Source organism: Silurus aristotelis, assembly GCF_946808225.1.
Source record: "Silurus aristotelis genome assembly, chromosome: 2".
NCBI lineage: Eukaryota > Metazoa > Chordata > Actinopteri > Siluriformes > Siluridae > Silurus > Silurus aristotelis.
In genome coordinates, this window is record NC_139575.1 from 13,140,437 (window position 1) to 13,163,469 (window position 23,033).

Here is a 23,033-nt window from a genome sequence, read left to right on the forward strand (position 1 = left end):
TAACCCCCCCCCCCCCCCCCCCCTCTTTATACTGTGTGTACCCATGTTTTTGCTCTGAAGCAAAACAGTGTGGTGTGACCATTTAAACCGGAATAAAGAATCACACAAAAGCAGAAGAGCCGGCATGTCTACTTTTGGTACACAACAAAACTCCTCAATGTTCTCAGACACTGTTAATAATAAAGTTCTATTTTTGAAGGCACAATAACTGAAATCAACTCCTCATCACATCACATCACCCATCACTCTGTGTATGATCCTATTAATGAGCGCCAGTGTAAGCAAAAAGGACTGAATCATGTTCTTTTTATTTGGCCATTTTTTACCAAAGCAACTCTTTCATTAAGATAAACATGCAAATATACTATAATGAGAACTGCTAGTCTGAGAAACAAATGATTACTACTTCACAGTGTTATAATATTCATGGTATGAGCAAATTCATATGATGTTATATAATCATAATGGGAGTGACAGAAAGTATAGTGATGTTCTATACATTTGCAAATAAATAAATACACGATCAGAAAAAAGAGCAATAGACTCACTTTAAACATCTTACCAATAAACAAAAGAAGAGAATACTAATCTAAAAGATTTCCTGCGTAATCAGCAAAAAGGTCCTAACTACTAAAATATCCTTAAACATTCAAACCAAGCTTGTTTATCTATGTACTGTATGATTGTTTGTGGCAAATATAAAGAAATAGACTATAATCAAAAGCAGAATAAAAGGATTTCCTCTATTTTCCAGGTTAGGTTAGGATTCAGTTAAAGCGCTGATTCCTGGTTCTTGGGGCTCTCCTCTCGGTCAGATACATGTTGGCATAGGATGTCAACAAATCATCAATTTTGTAGCCCTTAAAAAAGACAAAATAATCATAACAATTAGTTACAAAATGTACATTTAGTTAAAATTAGAGAAGTGGTTAAGACGTTGGATTTCTGATCAGAAGGTAATGTGTGCAAATCCCAGCACCACCATATTGCCACTTTAACAAGGCCCTTAACCCTTAACTACTCAGTTGTATAAAAGAGATAATTATAAGTTGCTGTGGAAAATGATGCCTGCCAGATGCCATGGATGCAAATGAAGCAAGTGTTTTTATATTACTCACCAGAGAGGTTTCACACAGAATTTTATTTCCTTTGACCAGATTGCCCACAGTCATGTGGAAGTATGTGCTTCCACTGCACCAGTTTGCAATCATGTTCAATGGGTGTCTTGCTAGGACATCCTTAAAAATGAGAAGTAGACAATTATTAACTGATTTATAAAAATCTAAATAAAACAAAATGGAAATAGTACATAATGTCAAATATGTTCTTAAATCATGCAACTATATATAACTATAACTATAACTATATATATATATATATATATATATATATATATATATATATATATATATATATATATATATATTATATATCTATATATATATAGATATATATAGATATATATATATACAGTGAGGAAAATAAGTATTTGAACACCCTGCTATTTTGCAAGTTCTCCCATTTAGAAATCATGGAGGGGTCTGAAATTGTCATTGTTGGTGCATGTCCACTGTGAGAGACATAATCTAAAAAAAGAAATCCAGAAATCACAATGTATGCTTTTTTAACTATTTATTTGTATGATACAGCTGCAAATAAGTATTTGAACACCTGAGAAAGTCAATGTTAATATTTGGTACAGTAGCCTTTGTTTGCAATTACAGAGGTCAAACGTTTCCTGTAGTTTTTCACCAGGTTAGCACACACTGCAGGAGGGATTTTGGCCCACTCCTCCACACAGATCTTCTCTAGATCAGTCAGGTTTATGGCCTGTCACTGAGAAACACAGAGTTTGAGCTCCCTCCAAAGATTCTCTATTGGGTTTAGGTCTGGAGACTGGCTAGGCCACGCCAGAACCTTGATATGCTTCTTACAGAGCCACTCCTTGGTTATCCTGGCTGTGTGCTTCGGGTCATTGTCATGTTGGAAGACCCAGCCTCGACCCATCTTCAATGCTCTAACTGAGGGAAGGAGGTTGTTCCCCAAAATCTCGCAATACATGGCCCCGGTCATCCTCTCCTTAATACAGTGCAGTCGCCCTGTCCCATGTGCAAAAAAACACCCCCAAAGCATGATGCTACCACCCCAATGCTTCACAGTAGGGATGGTGTTCTTGGGATGGTACTCATCATTCTTCTTCCTCCAAACACATTTAGTGGAATTATGACCCAAAAGTTCTATTTTGGTCTCATCTGACCACATGACTTACTCCCATGACTCCTCTGGATCATCCAAATGGTCATTGGCAAACTTAAGACGTGCCTGGACATGTGCTGGTTTAAGCAGGGGAACCTTCCGTGCCATGCATGATTTCAAACCATGACGTCTTAGTGTATTACCAACAGTAACCTTGGAAACGGTGGTCCCAGCTCTTTTCAGGTCATTGACCAGCTCCTCCTGTGTAGTTCTGGGCTGATTTCTCACCTTCCTTAGGATCATTGAGACCCCACGAGGTGAGATCTTGCATGGAGCCCCAGTCCGAGGGAGATTGACAGTCATGTTTAGCTTCTTCCATTTTCTAATGATTGCTCCAACAGTGGACCTTTTTTCACCAAGCTGTTCGGCAATTTCCCCGTAGCCCTTTCCAGCTTTGAGGAGGTGTACAATTTTGTCTCTAGTGTCTTTGGACAGCTCTTTGGTCTTGGCCATGTTAGTAGTTGGATTCTTACCGATTGTATGAGGTGGACAGGTGTCTTTATGCAGCTAACGACCTCAAACAGGTGCATCTAATTTAGGATAATAAATGTAATGAAGGTGGACATTTTAAAGGCAGACTAACAGGTCTTTGAGGGTCAGAATTCTAGCTGATAGACAGGTGTTCAAATACTTATTTGCAGCTGTATCATACAAATAAATGGTTAAAAAATCATATATTGTGATTTCTGGATTTTTTTTTTTAGATTATGTCTCTCACAGTGAACATGCACCTACGATGACAATTTCAGACCCCTCCATGATTTCTAAGTGGGAGAACTTGCAAAATAGCAGGGTGTTCAGAAACTTATTTTCCTCACTGTATATACAGTGAGGAAAATAAGTATTTGAACACCCTGCTATTTTGCAAGTTCTCCCACTTAGAAATCATGGAGGGATCTGAAATTGTCATCGTAGGTGCATGTCCACTGTGAGAGACATAATCTAAAAAAAAAAAAAACAGAAATCACAATATATGATTTTTAAACTATTTATTTGTATGATACAGCTGCAAATAAGTATTTGAACACCTGTCTATCAGCTAGAATTCTGACCCTCAAAGACCTGTTAGTCTGCCTTTAAAATGTCCACCTCCACTACATTTATTATCCTAAATTAGATGCACCTGTTTAAGGTCGTTAGCTGCATAAAGACACCTGTCCACCACATACAATCAGTAAGAATCCAACTACTAACATGGCCAAGACCAAAGAGCTGTCCAAAGACACTAGAGACAAAATTGTACACCTCCACAAGGCTGGAAAGGGCTACGGGGAAATTGCCAAGCAGCTTGGTGAAAAAAGGTCCACTGTTGGAGCAATCATTAGAAAATGGAAGAAGCTAAACATGACTGTCAATCTCCCTCGAACTGGGGCTCCATGCAAGATCTCACCTCGTGGGGTCTCAGTAATCCCAAGGAAGGTGAGAATTCAGCCCAGAACTACACGGGAGGAGCTAGTCAATGACCTGAAAAGAGCTGGGACCACCGTTTCCAAGGTTACTGTTGGTAATACACTAAGACGTCATGGTTTGAAATCATGCATGGCACGGAAGGTTCCCCTGCTTAAACCAGCACATGTCCAGGCACGTCTTAAGTTTGCCAATGACCATTTGGATGATCCAGAGGAGTCATGGGAGAAAGTCATGTGGTCAGTTGAGACCAAAATATAAGTTTTGGGTCATAGTTCCACTAAATGTGTTTGGAGGAAGAAGAATGATGAGTACCATCCCAAGAACACCATCCCTACTGTGAAGCATGGGGGTGGTAGCATCATGCTTTGGGGGTGTTTTTCTGCACATGGGGCAGGGCGACTGCACTGTATTAAGGAGAGGATGACCGGGGCCATGTATTGTGAGATTTTGGGGAACAACCTCCTTCCCTCAGTTAGAGAATTGAAGATGGGTCGAGGCTGGGTCTTCCAACATGACAATGACCTGAAGCACACAGCCAGGATAACCAAGGAGTGGCTCTGTAAGAAGCATATCAAGGTTCTGGCGTGGCCTAGCCAGTCTCCAGACCTAAACCCAGTAGAGAATCTTTGGAGGGAGCTCAAACTCCGTGTTTCTCAGCGACAGGCCAGAAACCTGACTGATCTAGAGAAGATCTGTGTGGAGGAGTGGGCCAAAATCCCTCCTGCAGTGTGTGCAAACCTGGTGAAAAACTACAGGAAACGTTTGACCTCTGTAACTGCAAACAAAGGCTACTGTACCAAATATTAACATTGACTTTCTCAGGTGTTCAAATACTTATTTGCAGCTGTATCATACAAATAAATAGTTACAAAATCATATATTGTGGTTTCTGGATTTTTTTTTTTAGATTATGTCTCTCACAGTGGACATGCACCTACGATGACAATTTCAGATCCCTCCATGATTTCTAAGTGGGAGAACTTGCAAAATAGCAGGGTGTTCAAATACTTATTTTCCTCACTGTATATATATATATATATATATATATATATATATATATATATATATATATATATATATATATATATATATATATATATATATAAAACTGAACAACAAACAGCTTTTTGGCTTTTTTGACCGATCATAGCATGAATTAATTAAATGAAAATACATTTACCTTGGTTTTCGGATGTATGATTGTAACTCCCTGTTTGCTGATGGCAAGCCTCACAATATCAGGGAAGCTAGGTTCAGATGTTTGCTGCATCAAGAGAACATTTTACACAAGATATTAATGCACAAAATTACAATTCTGAACTGGTGCCTGAAATTGGGTCTCGTTTCTTTACCTTCACTTCAAAGAAGGCACAGCCAAATGTGGGCCACTTGAAGATGACCTTCAGGAAGGCCACCATGGCTTCATCCACTGTCATGTTTGCTTGTTTGTTGTACACAGCAACAATGCTCTATAATAGAGGTATTTGAGAAAGGCATATTACATCAAATTTGTGCTCAAATTTGTAAACTGAAGACAGATGAAACAGATTTAAATTATAACAACTGGTCCTTCCCTCAACAACCAAATAAGACAACAATTCAGTTTATGTTACTGAGAAATAAAGCCCTGAAATCCTGATTTTTCTCCTGTCTTCCTACATATATTACTGTTACTGGTGACTCCTTCTAACCCTATTTTCATCAAATAATAACAATTAAACATGAACATCCACTAAATCCCTGTATCAGTTGTTACTATACTATAGAAACAATGACATATAATGTAAATGAGTGATTTGGCCTGAACAACACTGAACAAGTTTTATAAAAAATAACCCTATCCGGCCCATCAGTAATGAGCCTTCTGCCCACTGTGGTATAATAGGAGATAATAAGATGCATAATCCCAACATATCTTACCTTTTTCCAGTCCTCAGCTGACATGGCTTTCAGTTGATCATTGGGCACAAGCTCTTTCAACATCTTCGTGATCATGACAAACTGAGTCCTATCATCTTCCACTTTAATCCTGAAGAGAAGAGCAGCCAGCTGCACCATTTCCTCTTTAGTACAGCGGTGGTATCCACGAAGATACTTGGGCAACTCCTGTGTACAAGAAGAACTAGATTAGAACATTAGATAATGGGTAACATTATTACCCTGTTTGATTCCACAGATCCTAGCCTCCTCAAATTAGAACTAGATTAACCACATGCGTTTGGGATAAAAAAAAAAAAAGGAGTTCACCTGAGGATAGTGGAAGATGCGATCTGCTTCCTGATCTCTACCAGGGATTACGTTGAACCACAGTTTCCTCATGAAATACACCTGGTATGAAATGCTCACAGGTCCTCCTGCAGTTTATGCGCAAGCATATAAGCACATGGCATAATTACTGCAACTGTACCTGGGAATTTTGCTTTTAATTAAGATTGTTGGAATACTTTTCAGTACAATTAAAGATAAATCAAACACTATACCTAATATATTCATATGGATTATTTCCATGGTAATGTTTTTAAAACCAGGGGTTTATAACTTTTATTTTAGACAATACAATTTTTTATGTGCATTCAGTGTGACGAATTTGTGTACATTATTTACAGTCTTATTTTCAGGATACATAGAAAAAAGTTTTATTGAATTATACTGTAATTAAAATTTTTTGTTAAATACATTAGATTCAAAACAGTCATGACAGCTGAGCTGAGCCTTTATTCTACATGAACTTACCATCCTTCACCATCTTAGTTTTTCTGGACCAGTCGGTGATCAGTCTCAGACTATCAAAGAAGTAATCTGTCTCATTTAAACTCAGAACCTGACCAATATGAAGAAAAGCAGCTGGTGATTAACGTGGATGCTGAAACTTACACTTTATGAAAGTAGGTAAAACAAGTGACCTTGATCTTAAAACATACCTTGTCTGGTGTTTTTACAAAAATGCTGAAGCCATCATCTGAGATCAGCCTGAGTTTAGTGGCAATACTTTTGATCAGATCTCGGATCTTGGTGTTAGTTGCAACTTCAAATGACTGTTTAGAAAAGAGGTGTCTCATCAATACTCAGTGCCCATGTTTATCTATTTGTTCATTTATGGAACAATGTGTCTTACCTCCTCTGTGTCATTAGGGAAAAAGATTTTGTGGAAGATCTTAACACGGTTCTGTTGAATGGCATCCAGTTCCACCTGGTGAGGAGGAAGCTTTCTGGGTTCCATTCTAGAGAAAGAATACACATACAGTCCTCATGCAATATGCATTGTAGATAGCGCGTACATAATATCAAACATATAAATATCTGTGTTGTATATTTTGTCTTGCTATTTTAGCTTTATATATATGAAATGTTTTACCACAGATTTTTACACTACTAACTAACATGGATTATGCCGTACAATTTCTGAACATTGCACACAAAGAGATTTTGATATGTCCACACAATGATATCATGTTTAAAGATTGACGAGGCTGAAATTAGTGGTATGGACTCTGATTTTAATCTAGGTTTTTAATTAAGCAGTATGATTGTGTTTGGGATCAAATTGTAGAATGATTTGGTCACTTTTTTTACAATGCATTGGTAGAGGAACATTCCAAACATGCTTTTAGGGATGTAGTCCAGGGCTTTAGTTCTAAGGCCACAGTGTAAAAGATCACAGCCTGAAAGATGCCTCCATTCACAAGTTTTATAAATTTACTGGTGTGGAATTTAATGGCAAGGTTTGTCACAATCAAGTGTTTCCATGACTAATTTAGTTTCTCTGATACATGTATATACTTGGATGTACTTGACTAGGTATAGCTATTCACCAATCAATATGATCTCATCATGAATTTAACCTAAACCCAAACAGGTCTCCTATACTGTTGATGGTGTGTAATGAAGGTATGAATATTATGCCAGAGGTTGCTGCAAAGTGGGAATTCCACTGTAAGGTGCACATGAGACAATAAACTCTTGAATCTTAAATACCTTAGAGCACCCTGCAACCTGCGCAGGCAGTCAGCAGCCAGTGGCTCCCGCCGCCGAGTATCCAGAAAGCGCTGTACATGTTTCAGCAATGAAGTACTAGGGGAGAACAGACCACAACACATCCACAGCAGCTGCCAACCCTGATCCAAGCTGTGCCTAAGAGTCAGAATACATCATACACGTAAATTAAAGTCAATTAACTGCACCTGGTATGATACTAAATACAAAGGCAGACTATTAGTGGCATTGCAGTTTGTCAAATATGTTTAGCCACCAATGCTTCCGAAAAAAATAAATAAATAAAAAATTCAAGATGGAGAAATGTATGACAAAGAGCTGTAGTTGAAATTTGAACCAGGCTAAAGTTTGAAGACGGTTTGTACCAAGAAAGACCCTGGATACAGTCATGATCACTAGGTTGGCGGTCACAGAGCTATTACATAACCATGTGCAACTGTCCCTTTATAACAGCAAATGTGGAATTTCAACAGAAAATATTCAGTCAGTTTGTATACTAAATTTAATGAGACAGTTATAAAAGAGCCACATGTTACATCTGTTCTTCGTGAACATGTGGTTTTTCTTACCGGTTGTTATTACTTGTCATTTGCTTGATGATCTGGCAGTAGATCTCATCTCTGAGTGCTTCATTCTGAGTGGCTGGTTCAAAGATTTGATCTGTGAGCTCCAGTGGACTCTGAATTTGCCTGGTGGGATAGTCACCCATGTACTTTAGGATTGGTACAGGCAGGATTTGTAAAGGAAATGTATATAACCAGTGCATGATTGTATTATTACACCAATAAATACACAGATTTAGTTTGTGGGAAATTTCAAGCAGCTTTTCCGGAAACAAGAAAACCACATCACGATACTGTGCGAGATTTAACAAATAAATCATGAGAATATTAATGAGTTTCATTAAATGAATATTTTAACATAACCTACTTTATGCAGCCACTGCAGAGGGACTTTTTTAAATGCAGCCTACTAATGCTAATACTATTATAATACTAATACTATAATAATAATTAATGATTTGCTTATTTAATAGGATGTACACTGTAGACCCTGCAAAGTGGTGACTTATAAGACAAGACTTATACAAGATATATAAACTATAATTATTTTTTATCTCAGGTTCATAATAGTTTGCAGGTCTCTGAAGTAAAGGATATCAGTGAAGGCCTGGCAGGCCTGATGGCTGAGCTCTGGGTTCCCCAGCAGTCTCTTAAGCAGGGGTTGTCTTATAGGCTCCCTGGAGTTTGCCCATAGCCTTTCAGGTGCTGCATTTTTTGAGATCACCTGCCTGTTCACATCTTTGGTGGGAGGTCTGAGGACAAACAAACAAACAAAAAGAGCATTGAATCAAAGTATATTGTAAATGTGATTAATTGGCTGCCCAAAACTGCATGTTAAAAATGTGTAAAAGAATTTCATACTTCAAGGAGGAAATCCTTTGGATTTTTTTTCCAAAAAACTTCGATTTAATTGTATAGAAAAAGAGAATAATAGAGAGGAGTTTATAGATATACCTGAAGTACTCAATGGAGAACTCTTTAAGAGTTGCAAGAGGTACTCTGTCCGCAATGGTTCCTTTGATAGTGTCGTTAATCATATTAGTTCTCTGATCTGGGGACATGCTGAGCAAACTCTGGACAAAAAAAACAAAACAAAACAATAATCAATAAACAATGTTTAATACATAGTTTGCATGGCAAGAAGACATATAGTCTGCTGATAGTGTTCTTTTCGACTTGAGGCCACTCTGTGCAGCTTGGGACGGTTTCTCAACAACACCTTGGGTGGCTTCATGAAATTCCGGAGTAAGAACGGGCGAGGATGGATTGGACTGTAGTTAATGTCAACAGTCTGCTACATTGACTCAGGACTACTTTTCGCTTCTGATCATCATCACTGTATCCCACAACATCGTATATCTGCTATAAATGGACATTCGGTGCAACCCAGAAGAGAATGGGTTCCCTCTTGATTCTGGTTTCTCTCAAGGTTTCTTGCTTATGCGGGGAGTTTTTCCTTGCCACAATTGCCACCGGCTTGCTCATCAGGGACAAACTTACTTATAAAGAACATATTCACTTTTAATCACCACATTATCTGTGGAAAGCTGCTTTGAGACAATGTTCATTGTCTCAAAGCGCTATACAAATTAAAATGAATTGAATTGAATTGATTCCTGTGGAAGATGTTGTAGATTTGTGGTATGTTTGGTGAATGAATCAGTGAATTTTTACCAAGATTTCATTAGTGGGTTTAGTGAAAGTAGGTAGAATGTAGATGGCATCTGTAGGTACTGCCCCCTTTTGTCCAGTTCGCTCATTCTGTCCCTTTACCCAGCCAGGGTTGGAAGAAAATTCACTGTCTTTAATAAGGAGGATAAGATCTGCCTTTTTGAAACTTAGAAAGGTAGGATCATCTGTAAGAGAATATAAAAAAAGCTACTGAATATTTTGCTGCCAAAATATTGCTGCTGCACAATGCTAGGCAATGCTAGTCAGACAGCTAGTTGCTATTATATATAATCTTTATGCACCACTACAATAACAAGTACTTTAAGTACTTTGAGATTTGTAGTTAGTCCATATTCTGGACAGATTTTGCATGAAATCTAGCATATGCGGATAGATTTAGGAAATCAGTGACAGTTGAAAATAACAATAAAAAAATGTTAATTGACAAGGTTGGAGAAAACTGACCTTGCCTGTTGACCTCCTGCAGAGCTACAGCATACTGAGAGCGCTTTGTTAGACCAGCCTGGAACAGAACTATCAGATCAACAATGTCTCCAGCATTGACTGCACTTAGTGTAAAGTCTCCCCTTAGAGTATGCAGACACACAGCCTGGCTTCTAGAATGAGGAAGAGAAGGAGGCAAAAAAAAAAAAAAAAAAAAAAAAAAAAAAAAAAGCCAGGCAAACCAAAATCAAATCAAATGTTAAATATGTTAATTAAAGTGTATTTTTTGTATTTGTATAATTGTAGGTCTGTTAAAGACATAATCTTATATTCCTTGTAGAACAATCTACCTCTTGGTGTTAATGGCGTTCACCATTGGATAGGAGAGTTCTAAAAACTTCCTCTCACGTTCATCCATGAAGGTTATTCCGGTCCAGTTGATAGCCATGATAAATTTATTTTTGGGAAAGGATGGACCTGGTGATTTTAAATATCAGTTGTGATGAAAATATACTTTGATGCGCAAGTTTATTAAAAATAACACATTTTATTTGTAATAAAATTGGTTTACCTGATATCCTGGAAACTTCAAAGAACCTTGAGAAGAGCATTGGCCACTTCTGCCGTGCATAGTCCACCACTTCTGCTTTTACATGTTCAGCTTTGGTTGAGGAATTTATATATGGACCCTGAGAGACAAAAGTAAAACCTAAGTGGTTACTGTTCTATAGCTAAAACTTCACTTGAGGAGTTGCTCAACTTCTTGACAACAAGCAAAATATTATGAGCATTTAAACATCTCCCATACCTGAACATGTGCTGTGTGGACCATCTGGATCCATTTGGCCTCTGATTTGTCTTCCAGGTATTTGTGATGAACACAATCCTGAACAACACTCTTAGCCTTCTCCATACTGTCATCTGACCCATACTGCACAAAGAAATGTTTTGCCGCCAACTGGACAACTACATCTTCCTGTAACAAACGGTTTAATATTCTTTTTATATCCGAACACATCAATCAAACATAAAAATATATATCAAGCTTTTCTCCTCCATTTAAACTCTAATTAAATCTTTAATAAAAGAAACCATTCTTATAATTTGGAAATAAAACTGTAACAAATTTGGTCACTAACCAAGAATGATTTGTGAGTGACCCCACACCAACAAAATGTAATGCTATCACTCCATGTGCCATCAAATGGTGTCAAACCATGTTCACTAGCTCACCTTCTCAAACTGGTACTCTCCATACTTCAGTCCTCTAATGATCTGTCTGTAGATGAGGTCTGTGCTGGTGCTGTCCATGCTGCAGTCATGCCAGGGGGTGAAGATCTCTTTGCGGAAGTAGAGACGCCAAGGGGCGTGCTGCTCCTGTCCACCCTTCCGCCTTACCTCCTGCTCACACTGTGATATGGCATCCATCACGTGCTCGTGTCCACTGCCGATAGACCACACCTTAAAGGCACACGAGAGCATTCCTTACTTGAGTAGCCTGGTCAGGATAACATTCGTTATAATATATAATACTATGGACAAGAGATATAATATACCTTGTCATAAAGAGCTACATATAGAGAGAAGCCAAATGTGTCTTGTAGTTTAACTTTCTGTGAGAGAATCTGGCAAACTTCTTTAGAAGTAGATGCTGAGTCCACGGGCAGACTGAGAGTTTGTCCATCCATAAGAGTCACAGAAATGGCCAAGGGTTTCTTAGTCTTGGTTGCCTAATTGAAAATGAAAGAAAAAGTAAAACGTTGATTGTGCTATTCAAAGTAGATTTTAAACTGGGTTATTACAATGTCTCTTAAAGGATTTTCATCTTTAGTTTAGAGCCTAAAAGGTGTTTATGGCCCAAAATGATGGGGAACACACACTCTAGAATAAGTTGTACAGTACATCATGCAAATGCATTCCCACAGTGCGATATTAAAATGAATAAATGTTTGAGAAATGACAATAATTGTATCATTTATAGCAGTATATAAAATTTTCAAATTAGATTATTTTACATCCTGAAAGACATGCATAGATTTAAAATAACATTTTCTAAAAAATGCTCCATTTATTCCATCACAGTGCTCCAAACATGTCTGAAGAAAACATTAACAACCTTCGCTTATATACAATGCATTTGAATACAGATATACACAATTTGCTAGTGTTAATCTGATTGACAGAAGAAGGCATTGCCTCCCTCTCTGTCCCTAGGGCACTGCCAATTATGCTTTTTTGGACAAACTACGGATTATACTGGCACCAACATGTGGCCATTTTCCTTTTCAAAAAACATTTCCAAGAAGAACCATTTGGAAAACATTTTAATGAACTAGTCACGTTCTCTAAGAGAACATAGTTTTAAAAAATACTAATAGAAATATAAATGATAAATCACTATTTACTTGTAGCTCAAGCCAGCTGGGAGGCTCTCCACGCATGCCATTGGCCACAGTGCGCCTCAGTCTTTCTGCACAGTATGGAGCATATCCAGCAGGGCCGAGTCGAATGAAGCTTTGCAGGTACTGAATGTAGAAAAGTAACTAATTAGCTGCTTATGACTTAAGTAAGTTCACTTATCTATGTTATAACTGAGGTGTGAGTGCCTGCCTCACCTTAATAAAGTGTTCAGTGGGAGGAAAGATGCCCAGGCACAGAGAAAGAAGGATCCATCCTCGAGAGAAACTGCTGCGATTCCCATTCTCTTGGAGCTGCTTACAAATCTGACAGTAGATCTCATCTCTAAGAAATAAAATCCCAGTATGTATAAATGTGTCTTCACTAACTCGGTGCTACAGAAGAACCTATACAGTATTTCTGGAAAAGTTGCCCACCTCAGGTCTCGTCTGACAATGCCATATCCTACAATGATGTGCAGCTTTTCAAGAGATGTGAGTGGACGGTCCAGGGTTAGTCCTTCCTCAATCATGTTCTCCGCTTCCTCACTTATAGTTTGTACAGTTGGTAGTTTGGAAACCTCAGAGCCATCCTCTGACTATTTATACCAAAAAGGATGAGTTAGGATAGTGAATATTATCACTTTGTTTAGACAGGTGTGATCATTTTCTTAAGGTTATAACTAACTAACTAAAGATTTTAATTTACTTAACAAATTGGTTTTGCATATTAAGAGGTCAATTAAACAGTTATATGTGCTATACCTCTTCTTCGATAATTGATGGTTTTCGGGAAGCCTTTCTATTTGATGATGACCCTCCATCTAGCATTGTGGATGTCTTTCTATTCCGGTTCAGCAGATCAACAAAGAGAGAGGACTTCCTGTTTTTGGGACCCTCCAGTGTATTGGAGGTAGCCTTCCCAGTTGGTATATGTTCTTCTGTCATGGTTGATGTTTTCCTTTTTCCTGATAGCATATCTGTGAATGTTGAGGGCTTTCTGCTCTGAGGTGGCATTTCTGGGCCTGGAGAATCTTTCTGTATGTTTTTGTTTCTCAACAGTTTCTTAAAGAAACACACACACACACACACATCCACACACACACACACACACACACACACACACACACACACACACACACACACACACACACACGCACACACGCACACATACACACAATATGTAATCAAAAGTGTAATCTAAAGCCCATGTAAGTTGTTTTTTTTCGCCACTGGATGTCTGATTAGGAATCTACAATCTTCACCCACATTTCTGTAAACTAAAGGAAGGAACTATACAAATGCAAAATAATTGAATTTTGTAATCATGTTTTGTTTCTAAATCACAAGTAGAGTTTCTCATTACCTGGTCCAGTCCAACCATGTGGCTGAGACGTCTGTCTTGCCTTGATGCCACATCCTGCAGAAGAGAGTTATCAGCAAATGCTGATCTCCTTGTTGGGAATTTCTGAGCCTTTGGTTCAGGAAGATCTCCCATAAACCTCAAGATGATCCACCACACTGTTAGAGAAGCCTAAAAAGAGCATCTCAATTAAACACATATTTAGATGTTTGCTACACCATGTCCAGCAGCACTCCCAAACTGTTGCCTGATTAATAAACTAAAAAGCTGATTTACCACCACATCATTTTCCTCTTCATGGAACAACAGTGGTTGGCGCAGTCTCTGGCGGATGTGAGTGGGTGTAGCAGCACCCTGGAAGTACATAGATGAAAATTTGGAAAACGAGTACTCATCCAGATCATCATAGTCTTCTTCAAGAAGCTCTTCCACCATAGGAGCATCATCCAAGTCGACTTCCTCCAACACAGTCCGCTTTCCATCTAAATCCTAGTAACAAACATTTGGATTATTTTAGCTTAAAATAGCACTTCACTTATTAAAAAGCTAAGATGAACAACACTGTAGTGATTAACATTAACCAATTTAAAAAAGAATGAGGAAAACTGTTCAAAGTTAGATACACAGGTACAATTCAATCTAAAATATTTGCTTCTGACCTCAAAGCCAGAAGGTGCCTGGCCCTCCTGCCCTCCCACAATGTTGGGCAAGAAGCCAAAGATTGTGTCCACCATTTCCTGATCATTGATTATTATGGACTGTTCAGCAGCTTCCTTCTCTCTCTTTTGGCGGAGAATATTCTCTAGCTTCTTTTGTCTCACCAGAGCAGCCATCTCTTCTGCCCTGCGCTCCTGCAGTGACAAAAAGGCCTACAAACCACAAACATAATGAATGAAATATGACTTTTTCAGTAGTCAGTACTACATAAGAAGAAAACTGATCAACATGAATTAAGAAGGTGTTGAACACTGCTCTAATGTTAATAACACACATCATTCTTCATCTTCTGAACGGTTTTCCGGGCATGCATCCCTCTGACTTGAGCCTGTAAGAGGATGACAGCTGCTCTCTTTCGCCTCCATTCCTTTCTGGCAAAGTAAGTGTGGATCTGTGCCTGCAAGAGCAAAGTGGCCTTATGCTCCAGTTCATACTGGCGAGATAACTGACGTGAGCGCACAGTGGCCTGAAGACGAGTATATCCCAACTGGACCTGTGCATCAGATCATCAGAATTATCACCACATTGTAGAAATGCTGACAACCTTCACATTTTTCAAACACAACTCTATTGATGACCATTTAAGCCCATTTTATGCTCAACCTCTGATATCTCACCACTTTATAAAGTTTTCTGCCTTTGTGTCCACGCCAGTATTTCTGCACAACCACAGCTGCTGATCTTTGTTTAAGAAACTGTTTCCTGCATTCAAAAACATTAGCATACTGAGAGAAGGGATTTTAGCATCTACATATACTGTATATATATTTGCTTTTGGGTACAGCTTACCTGTGCTTGTATCCTCTCAGGACCTTCTGGATAATGAGTGCTTTCTCATTCAAGGCCTTGTCACGTTTTAGCTCCAACACAGTATCATGGAAATCCTGTAAAACATTTTGAAAGATTTAAGCATTGGGTAGTAAATCACCATTAACAAAGATTGGTCATGACATGTTACATTACCTTACCTTTAAAAACACTTTGGTTTTGCCAATTTTCCAGTCATCGCCAGCACTGAGCGCATTCTTACAAATGCTCTCACTGCATACCCTGGCACTCTCCTGGAAAAGGGAAAAATGTTATTTTATGTTATCAAATAATTATGTTAATGTTATTTTACTTTGTGATATGCTAGCAAATAACAATGCTGGTTGAAATAACATTGTACATTTTTCTGCATTTTTTAAACTCTGACCACTAAGATTAAAAACATCCAAGTATTTCTCACCGTTTTTGGGTCACAGGTGGCAGAGTTGAGTAGGACACGATATCGATCCAAAAACTGCTTGAAGGTGTGACGAATTGGGTAACCAGCCTTCCTGATGCGAATGGTCTCCATCATGCCCGAGTAGCGCAGCTGACGCAGACACAGCTCTCTGTCAAACAGCTGGATCAAACAGAAATCAGCATGAAGGAAAACATACATTGATAATTGATAATACATTGATTCCATTTTACTAGCAAAACTAAATTTTGTTTCTGTACATTTAAAACAACAAAAAAAACTACTGAATTATTTTGTAATGACATTACCATGGGTTTCTTAAAGTCATTCGGTTTAATGCAACGAATGAAGTAAGGCTGGCATGCAGTCAGAGTTTTCATCAGAGAGTCCAGAGACTGACGAAACTGTCCACATAACGTGGGCATGCGCTTCTTATTGTCTGTCATTTGCTGAAAGGGCAATAGCGTTAGCACCAAAGTGGCTATCAATGTATCCTATTAACAGAAAACAACATGAAATCTAATTTAAACATACCCGTGTGGAGCTCATGGAGCTGATCATCATTTTAGGGTTTCTGCTGCTTTTCCCATTGGTGCAGAGATCATTGTGAAAGATCTGTTTCAGGAGCTGATTGGTAGAAGTGTCCACCAGAATAATAAGATCTGAACTGAGAGCATCCCGGTTCTTTTCCAGAAAACCTTGCAGAAGCGAGGAATTAAATAATTTTTTTATAATTTTTTAATAATTTATCCAATACAGTTTTCCATTATTTGTCATAAATAATAATTTTTCCATTTACCTTTTGAGTCATAATAAACTGGCCCAGCAAAATGCTCGATTCCAAATTTTGTTTTATGACTGTGGTTAGGAGCAATGTAGACTTTGTTTTTCCCATGGAACTGAAACATCTTTTGCAGCAAGGTGGCATCTGTGCCCTGGTACAGTACAGTAGAAGCAGTAGAAATTTACACATACAGTACAGTACACAGTTGCAAAGCAAGCCATGTTTAATGTCATTACAATTTAATGAATTGTACTTTATAGTGCTGTTACATTCTCAAATCTATTTGGTCAAAAGGTGTTGAAGGAACATTTTTAAACAGCAGCCCTGATAGAATCTCCAGGTTATTTTTATATTTGTTTCCAATTATGCCCTCAATCTAATATGTAATCCTCTTTATAGTTACAAATCATTCAAATGAAATTGGATGTGGCAGGTGATCTCTATAAACTGAAGCTAATAATGAATAAAATTTTTTCTTTACTGACAAAGAAAACATATAGTTTATAAGATAATATTTTCTTCCGTAGATATTACAATATAATTTAACATTAATAGAAGGAGACCTGTCTATCAGTGCTACGTATGAGTTAATGTAAATTTTCTGTCATAAACAAGTTTTTAAGAGAGAAGACTTTGTACTTTCTGGTTCATCAGTAACATTACATGTTGAGCTCTTGTATCTGTTTATAGCTGCTGTTGTATAAGTGATAATAAAATTTGTTTTGCTGTCATCACAATATTAAACAGATAAAACGCCATTAAATAGTTAGGAAGCATTACATGTTATTATGATTTTAATACATTTTTAATTAGATTCATTGTAAACCCCACAGGACATGCTGTTTTACGTAAATAAATAAATAAGTCTGCATTTGATTTAGCACTATCCCATGATTTGTCATTAATTTCCATACATGCCCCATTATCTTTTATTCCTTCCTTAACTAGCTGAATAATCAACGCCCAGATCAGAAGACACCATCTGTATCTTAAACATCATATAATGTTGCACCTTAGGAAAGTGGCTCTCTTCATCAATAAGAGAAAGAATGTTGAGAGGTTTGTTAGCCAGCACATCGAGGGTACCCTGGTTATCAACAAAGTCGATGTGTTTCCAGACAATGTTCTCTTGGGCGTACTCCTCCTGCTCCATCTTAAAGACATGCTTCACAAAGAACTGCTGGAGCTGCTCATTGGCAAAGTTAATGCACAGCTGTTCAAAGCTGAAAGAAAGAGACCACACAAATAAGAATAAGAAAATATAATACAAGTTGAATATCAGACAAATAGTATCAATGAATGTGTGTCATTTTTCTTTTCACAAAACCTGTTTTGATTGAAGTTTTCAAATCCAAAGATGTCTAGCAAGCCTATAGAGTGACGGGTACCAGGGGACTCCTCAGAGGGTGGCTTGTATATAGCATTGTTGATTTTGTCCACGATCCACACAAACAGTCTTCCATAGATGGCCTGTGCCAAAAGATTTATCATGTGCTTAGCAGTACTGAAAGATTTCTATTAAGTCTAACAGAAAAAGGAACAGATGTGTAATTGAATTACTTCTATTTGATCATTCTATGGGTCTGTACCTTTACAAAGGCATTCCTGCCATCACTTGCTTGGTCTGAGGAAAGTGGTTTAGATACACTCTCTCTGTTTGTCATGAAAGACCTTTGAGTCAAACTTGCATCTAAAGTTGTTATGTCCACCTACAAAGAAACAAATGAAACCAGTTAACCACAGAAGTTGAAAGAGCCTTTCACTAGAATGAATACTTTTAATACAAGTTTGTTTAAGAATTACCTCCAACAACTGAGCAGCCATTTTAAAATGGGTAGAGGTGACAATATCACAACCTTCCAGATTATTTGAAATTGTGGCTGAAATAAAAAACAGAAATCCTGAATATGAATGCTACTGTCCTGGCTTATTTCAGAGAACATTCAATGATGTTTTTTGTGTGAAATTTTACCCTTGACCACTAAAAACCTTCTTCACCTTCAAACTCCATGTTGCCTAGGTGGAGGATGGCAGCAAGCAGCTTGTGAATTTCCCAGGAATCGTTTTCTGTGAATGTCAAGATCTTCAGGGCTGACCGAAAATGGGCATATTCCTTGATATCATCCCTCCCGTCACAGGAAGTGCACTTGCCCTGATTTTAAAATAGCAATTTCTAGTTATTATTCAAATTATTATATACGCACTCATGAAAACAGTGGTGTGATATCACCATACCATGGTCAGGAACTTGTACTCCACAGCATTACCCAAAGACAAAATCTTCTTCTTTTCAGCCTGCATGCCCATCAGCATGTAGTAGAAGATGTGGTAGTTTCTCTCCTCTTGAGCCTGGGCAGGTTTTCAAATGTAATTTACACAACTCTGCATTTACTGGCAACATTTTTAATGTTAATGAATTTTTTCTTGTCATGGTCTACCTGTCGACAGACACGTGATTTCTCCAGTAAGTACTGCTCAATACAGGCTCCTTCAATGGCTCCTCCCTTACGGAACTGGATATCGATATACTTCCCAAAGCGACTTGAGTTATCATTGCGAATGGTTTTTGCATTTCCAAAGGCTAGACACAAAAGATTCTTTTCGGTCCAATATTTTTTTCACTACATTATAAAAAAGCTCAATGATACATAATAAAATTTCCTTTATTTTGTTTTTACTAAATCAAGTCTAAAAGGTCAAATGACTACCTTCCAGTATAGGGTTCGCTTCAAGGATCTGTTGCTCTATCCACGATCTCTGCCCACTCACAGCCGCCAAGTATTGCAGCATCAGTTTGGCGCTTTCTGTCTTTCCTGCACCAGACTCCCCACTGGCATACACAAATACACACAATGCACGCTGGGAATATGACACAAATATACAAGATTCACCAGCTCAATTTCAACCAGCTTATTTGTACAGCTGAACAAGGGAAGTGACTTCGATTCTATACACTGGGGAAAAAGGGCCATGGGAGTGTCTCTCACTTTAATATACTCTAATGTATGTGTTCATGTGTCCCAAAATGCATAGCAAAGGCAAAAATGTACGGGGAAATTGTATTTGTTCAAAATTATGTCACTTTGCACATGAAGATAATTAACTTAGTACTCATTAATAAATTGTATTTATAATTATCTTTCTTGTCTATAAGATGTTCTATAACCATATGGGCTTTTTAAAAAAAATCTTTTTGCCAAACTCTAATCAGGCCCTCCTGTTTTCAGGCTTACCTCTAAGTTTGTGTAAACCTTCTGTATTTGCTTTAGTGAAGTAAACAAATGTTTGATTTGTCCACATTTAACTTCTATAGACCTGACTGTAGTTCCATGGTGCACAGTGAGTAACGTAAAAGTTGAGAAGATAGAAAAATACATTTTGCAAATCCCAGACTACTGTTACTTCATGAATGGGGGAATGGAGGACTCAGTATGCATGTGCAGATGCACTAAAGGATATCCATGTGTAAGACATCACCCTGCTGGTTAAAGGCAGTGAAACAGAACTCCCCATCTGATACCTAAGCAATGTTAAGGATGACTTCAGACTAATGTAGAGATCTGTGTGTGTTTGCCTGACCTGATGATGCAGCACTGGTCTTGGCAGCTACGGCGCATGTTAAAGAAGCAGCTGTCTGCGATGGCGAAGACATGTGGGGGCATTTCACCTAGACGACGGTTTGTGTACAGCTGCACATGATCTGGAGTGTAGATTGGCAGCAGCTGGTACGGGTTCACCGCCACCAGAATAGACCCTGTGTATGTCTAATAAAAGAGCACATATAATACAGTCGTGGGTTTAATTAATGTAAACGAGGAAGGATTGCTTGTTCTTTTCATAAATGTAAATAGACACATTGTCCAATAAAATTACAAATGACACACATGGACTTATGAAAACCATACATGTATTGCTGTTTGTTTCAATCATTGCTGATTGAAAGTAAACATTGTTAGTTTATTATGTTTTAATGTCAGCTTTGTTTGTCATATTATCAACCACTACTTCATTGAGTGTAGTGAATCTTGAATAAACTAAAAATAAAACATTTCCTCTAAACAAAAACATTTTCTAGGACACTCGCTCTCTTGATGGGAACTAAACTACATATAAGGAAGTACTGAAAGTTACAGAGATATAATGCAGTACTCTGGCACAGCCAGTGTGAGTCTCTGAACAAACAAAGGCATATTTGTTCCTATGGAGATGAACAGACCTGCTATTAACCACTGAGGGCAAAGTCTGTGACAAGCAGGCGAGTGGCCTTACACAGACGGAAGAAGTCATTCATTAATTCAATAAACTGTACACTGTGTTTAATTTACTGCCTTTTGTTACACTTGTATCTGTCTGTCACTCACATAAATTATTCCCTCCTTATGGCGAATTAGAAGGTTTCTGAGCAGTCCAGCCTCGTTGAGATCACCCAGCCGAATCATGTCATCTACGCCATTAATGGAAGAGGCGTGCATATGCTTCAGGGCGCTGTCCGATTTCTTGATCTTGTGCTCCTGAGATACATATTATGATATAGAACATTTAGCTTTATCACACAACTGACACAATAGATTAATAGAGTTTTTGTTGTGTGATATTACCGTTCCTTCATCATCTATAAGCTTAATTTGACCAGATTCTGAAATTCTGACTTCAGCACCGATTGGCACACCTGAGCTGGAGTCCACCCACACATAATCACCCTGAAGCAAAATTAGAAATAAGAGAAAATGTCAAACTATAGAGTGTAGTAGTCATGCAAAGCAACATTAGTCATGTTTCCTTCACATTCACGTGTCAAAAAATCCTCTAAGATTCTTTAATTAGATTAGTCTAAATTAGATTCTTTACATACAAGTAATAATTTCATATTTATCAAACATACTAATTACATTTGAATAATTACCTGTCTTAAGACCACCATGACTGAATTGTTTTCTCCCCCTGGCTACAACACATAAAAAAAATAAATAAAAATCACTTAGAATTTAACTCTAAAATATATCCTTATATGAAATGATCCACACCGACACATCTCCTTGAAATCACAAGACCAGCCCTTCTGTAAACCAAAGCATTTATATATTTGATAAATTAGCGTATACAAAATATTTACATAACCAGAACCACTACTGTATATCCAAAAGAGCAGAATATGACAAATATCCAAATATCCAATAATATCTAGAAATATTTAAATACATATAATTTAGAATAGATCACATTTATAATGAAAACCTTAAAAACACAAGGGAAAAACTAAATTGCAACTTTACCTGTATTTACTGACAGACTGCCCATGGGGGGAAAGTCTCTGATCGTTGACTTGTACTCCCAGTGAGAATCAGGTGGTGAGATTAGGCGTTTCCTTTACCAGCAGCAGTCATTTATGACACTTTGACTTTGTTCTCTGTGCATAAAGCTTTCAGTGCAATCGTAATAGATGGTAATAGACAGCAAGAATTTACCCTCTGAATTACATCATTGTAAAACCTACAGGTATAGAACTTATCCTCTTATGTTTTCTCTGTTAGTTGACTGTACTTTATATACAGGGTCCTGTACTATAATGCATTTAATAAGAACTCTGTGTATTGTATTTGAAAATGTAAAATGCTGAACCTTTGGACTTGTGGATTACAGAAAGTAAACCTCTTGTTAGGTGATGTGGGGATATTAAAGCAACAGATAACCTACCACACAGCATATGTGTCAGAGCTGCTTCAAATATAGGTAAAATATAGACTTTTTTAAGTAATGAAAGCCTTTTAAATTTTATACACAAGAAACACCAGCAATAGTGTTTCAATGAAAGAAAAAACATGAACTAAAAAAACTTGATAGTGCATCTAAATCATACCAACAGATAGATATATTTATTAACAATATTGCATAATGCACAACTCAGACTTCCTGGAGCAGTGCTCAGAGCAGAAGACGCCTCTTGTGGAGTGACATGTCAAAGCAGGGGCTGGCTTAATATCCTTAGACAACAGCAACAGCAAGGTCTCTTTTATTTTGATGAAACGCTGTGATATCATCCAATTTCGTTCAGTTCGATTCAGCTTTATTTATATTTGCCACATTTAACAATTGACATTGTCCTCTAAGCAGCTTTACAGAGACAAAGAGGTTATGAAGTTGGAATCTATAAGTTTAGTGCTTATTATACTGAATGTGAAAGCCAGTGGCAATTGTGTTAAGGAAAAGGTCC

At 37.7% G+C, this 23,033-nt stretch overlaps 1 protein-coding gene across 1 annotated transcript; it reads right to left on the bottom strand.

Moving 5' to 3' along the window:
* Nucleotides 1-289: 289 nt before the first annotated feature.
* On the bottom strand, nt 290-22,195 carry myo7ba (myosin VIIBa). Its single transcript, XM_083568401.1, has 48 exons — nt 22,096-22,195; nt 21,726-21,767; nt 21,421-21,522; nt 21,184-21,333; nt 20,402-20,586; nt 19,531-19,652; nt 19,261-19,403; nt 19,058-19,171; nt 18,821-18,974; nt 18,626-18,702; nt 18,412-18,531; nt 18,150-18,292; nt 17,835-18,045; nt 16,838-16,973; nt 16,573-16,736; nt 16,347-16,487; nt 16,042-16,200; nt 15,782-15,874; nt 15,603-15,697; nt 15,431-15,515; nt 15,088-15,306; nt 14,756-14,965; nt 14,373-14,585; nt 14,100-14,267; nt 13,499-13,798; nt 13,172-13,332; nt 12,953-13,079; nt 12,743-12,862; nt 11,894-12,067; nt 11,571-11,798; nt 11,146-11,313; nt 10,909-11,026; nt 10,688-10,814; nt 10,359-10,510; nt 9,897-10,078; nt 9,177-9,295; nt 8,820-8,974; nt 8,229-8,382; nt 7,642-7,797; nt 6,782-6,887; nt 6,588-6,701; nt 6,400-6,487; nt 5,914-6,020; nt 5,587-5,772; nt 5,019-5,135; nt 4,847-4,930; nt 1,119-1,238; nt 290-860 (listed from the first exon to the last, which is right to left on the bottom strand). Exons 2-48 carry the CDS (start codon nt 21,741-21,743, stop codon nt 768-770), a joined length of 6,678 nt encoding a protein of 2,225 aa, XP_083424527.1. The 5' UTR covers nt 21,744-21,767; nt 22,096-22,195; the 3' UTR covers nt 290-767.
* Nucleotides 22,196-23,033: the final 838 nt, after the last annotated feature.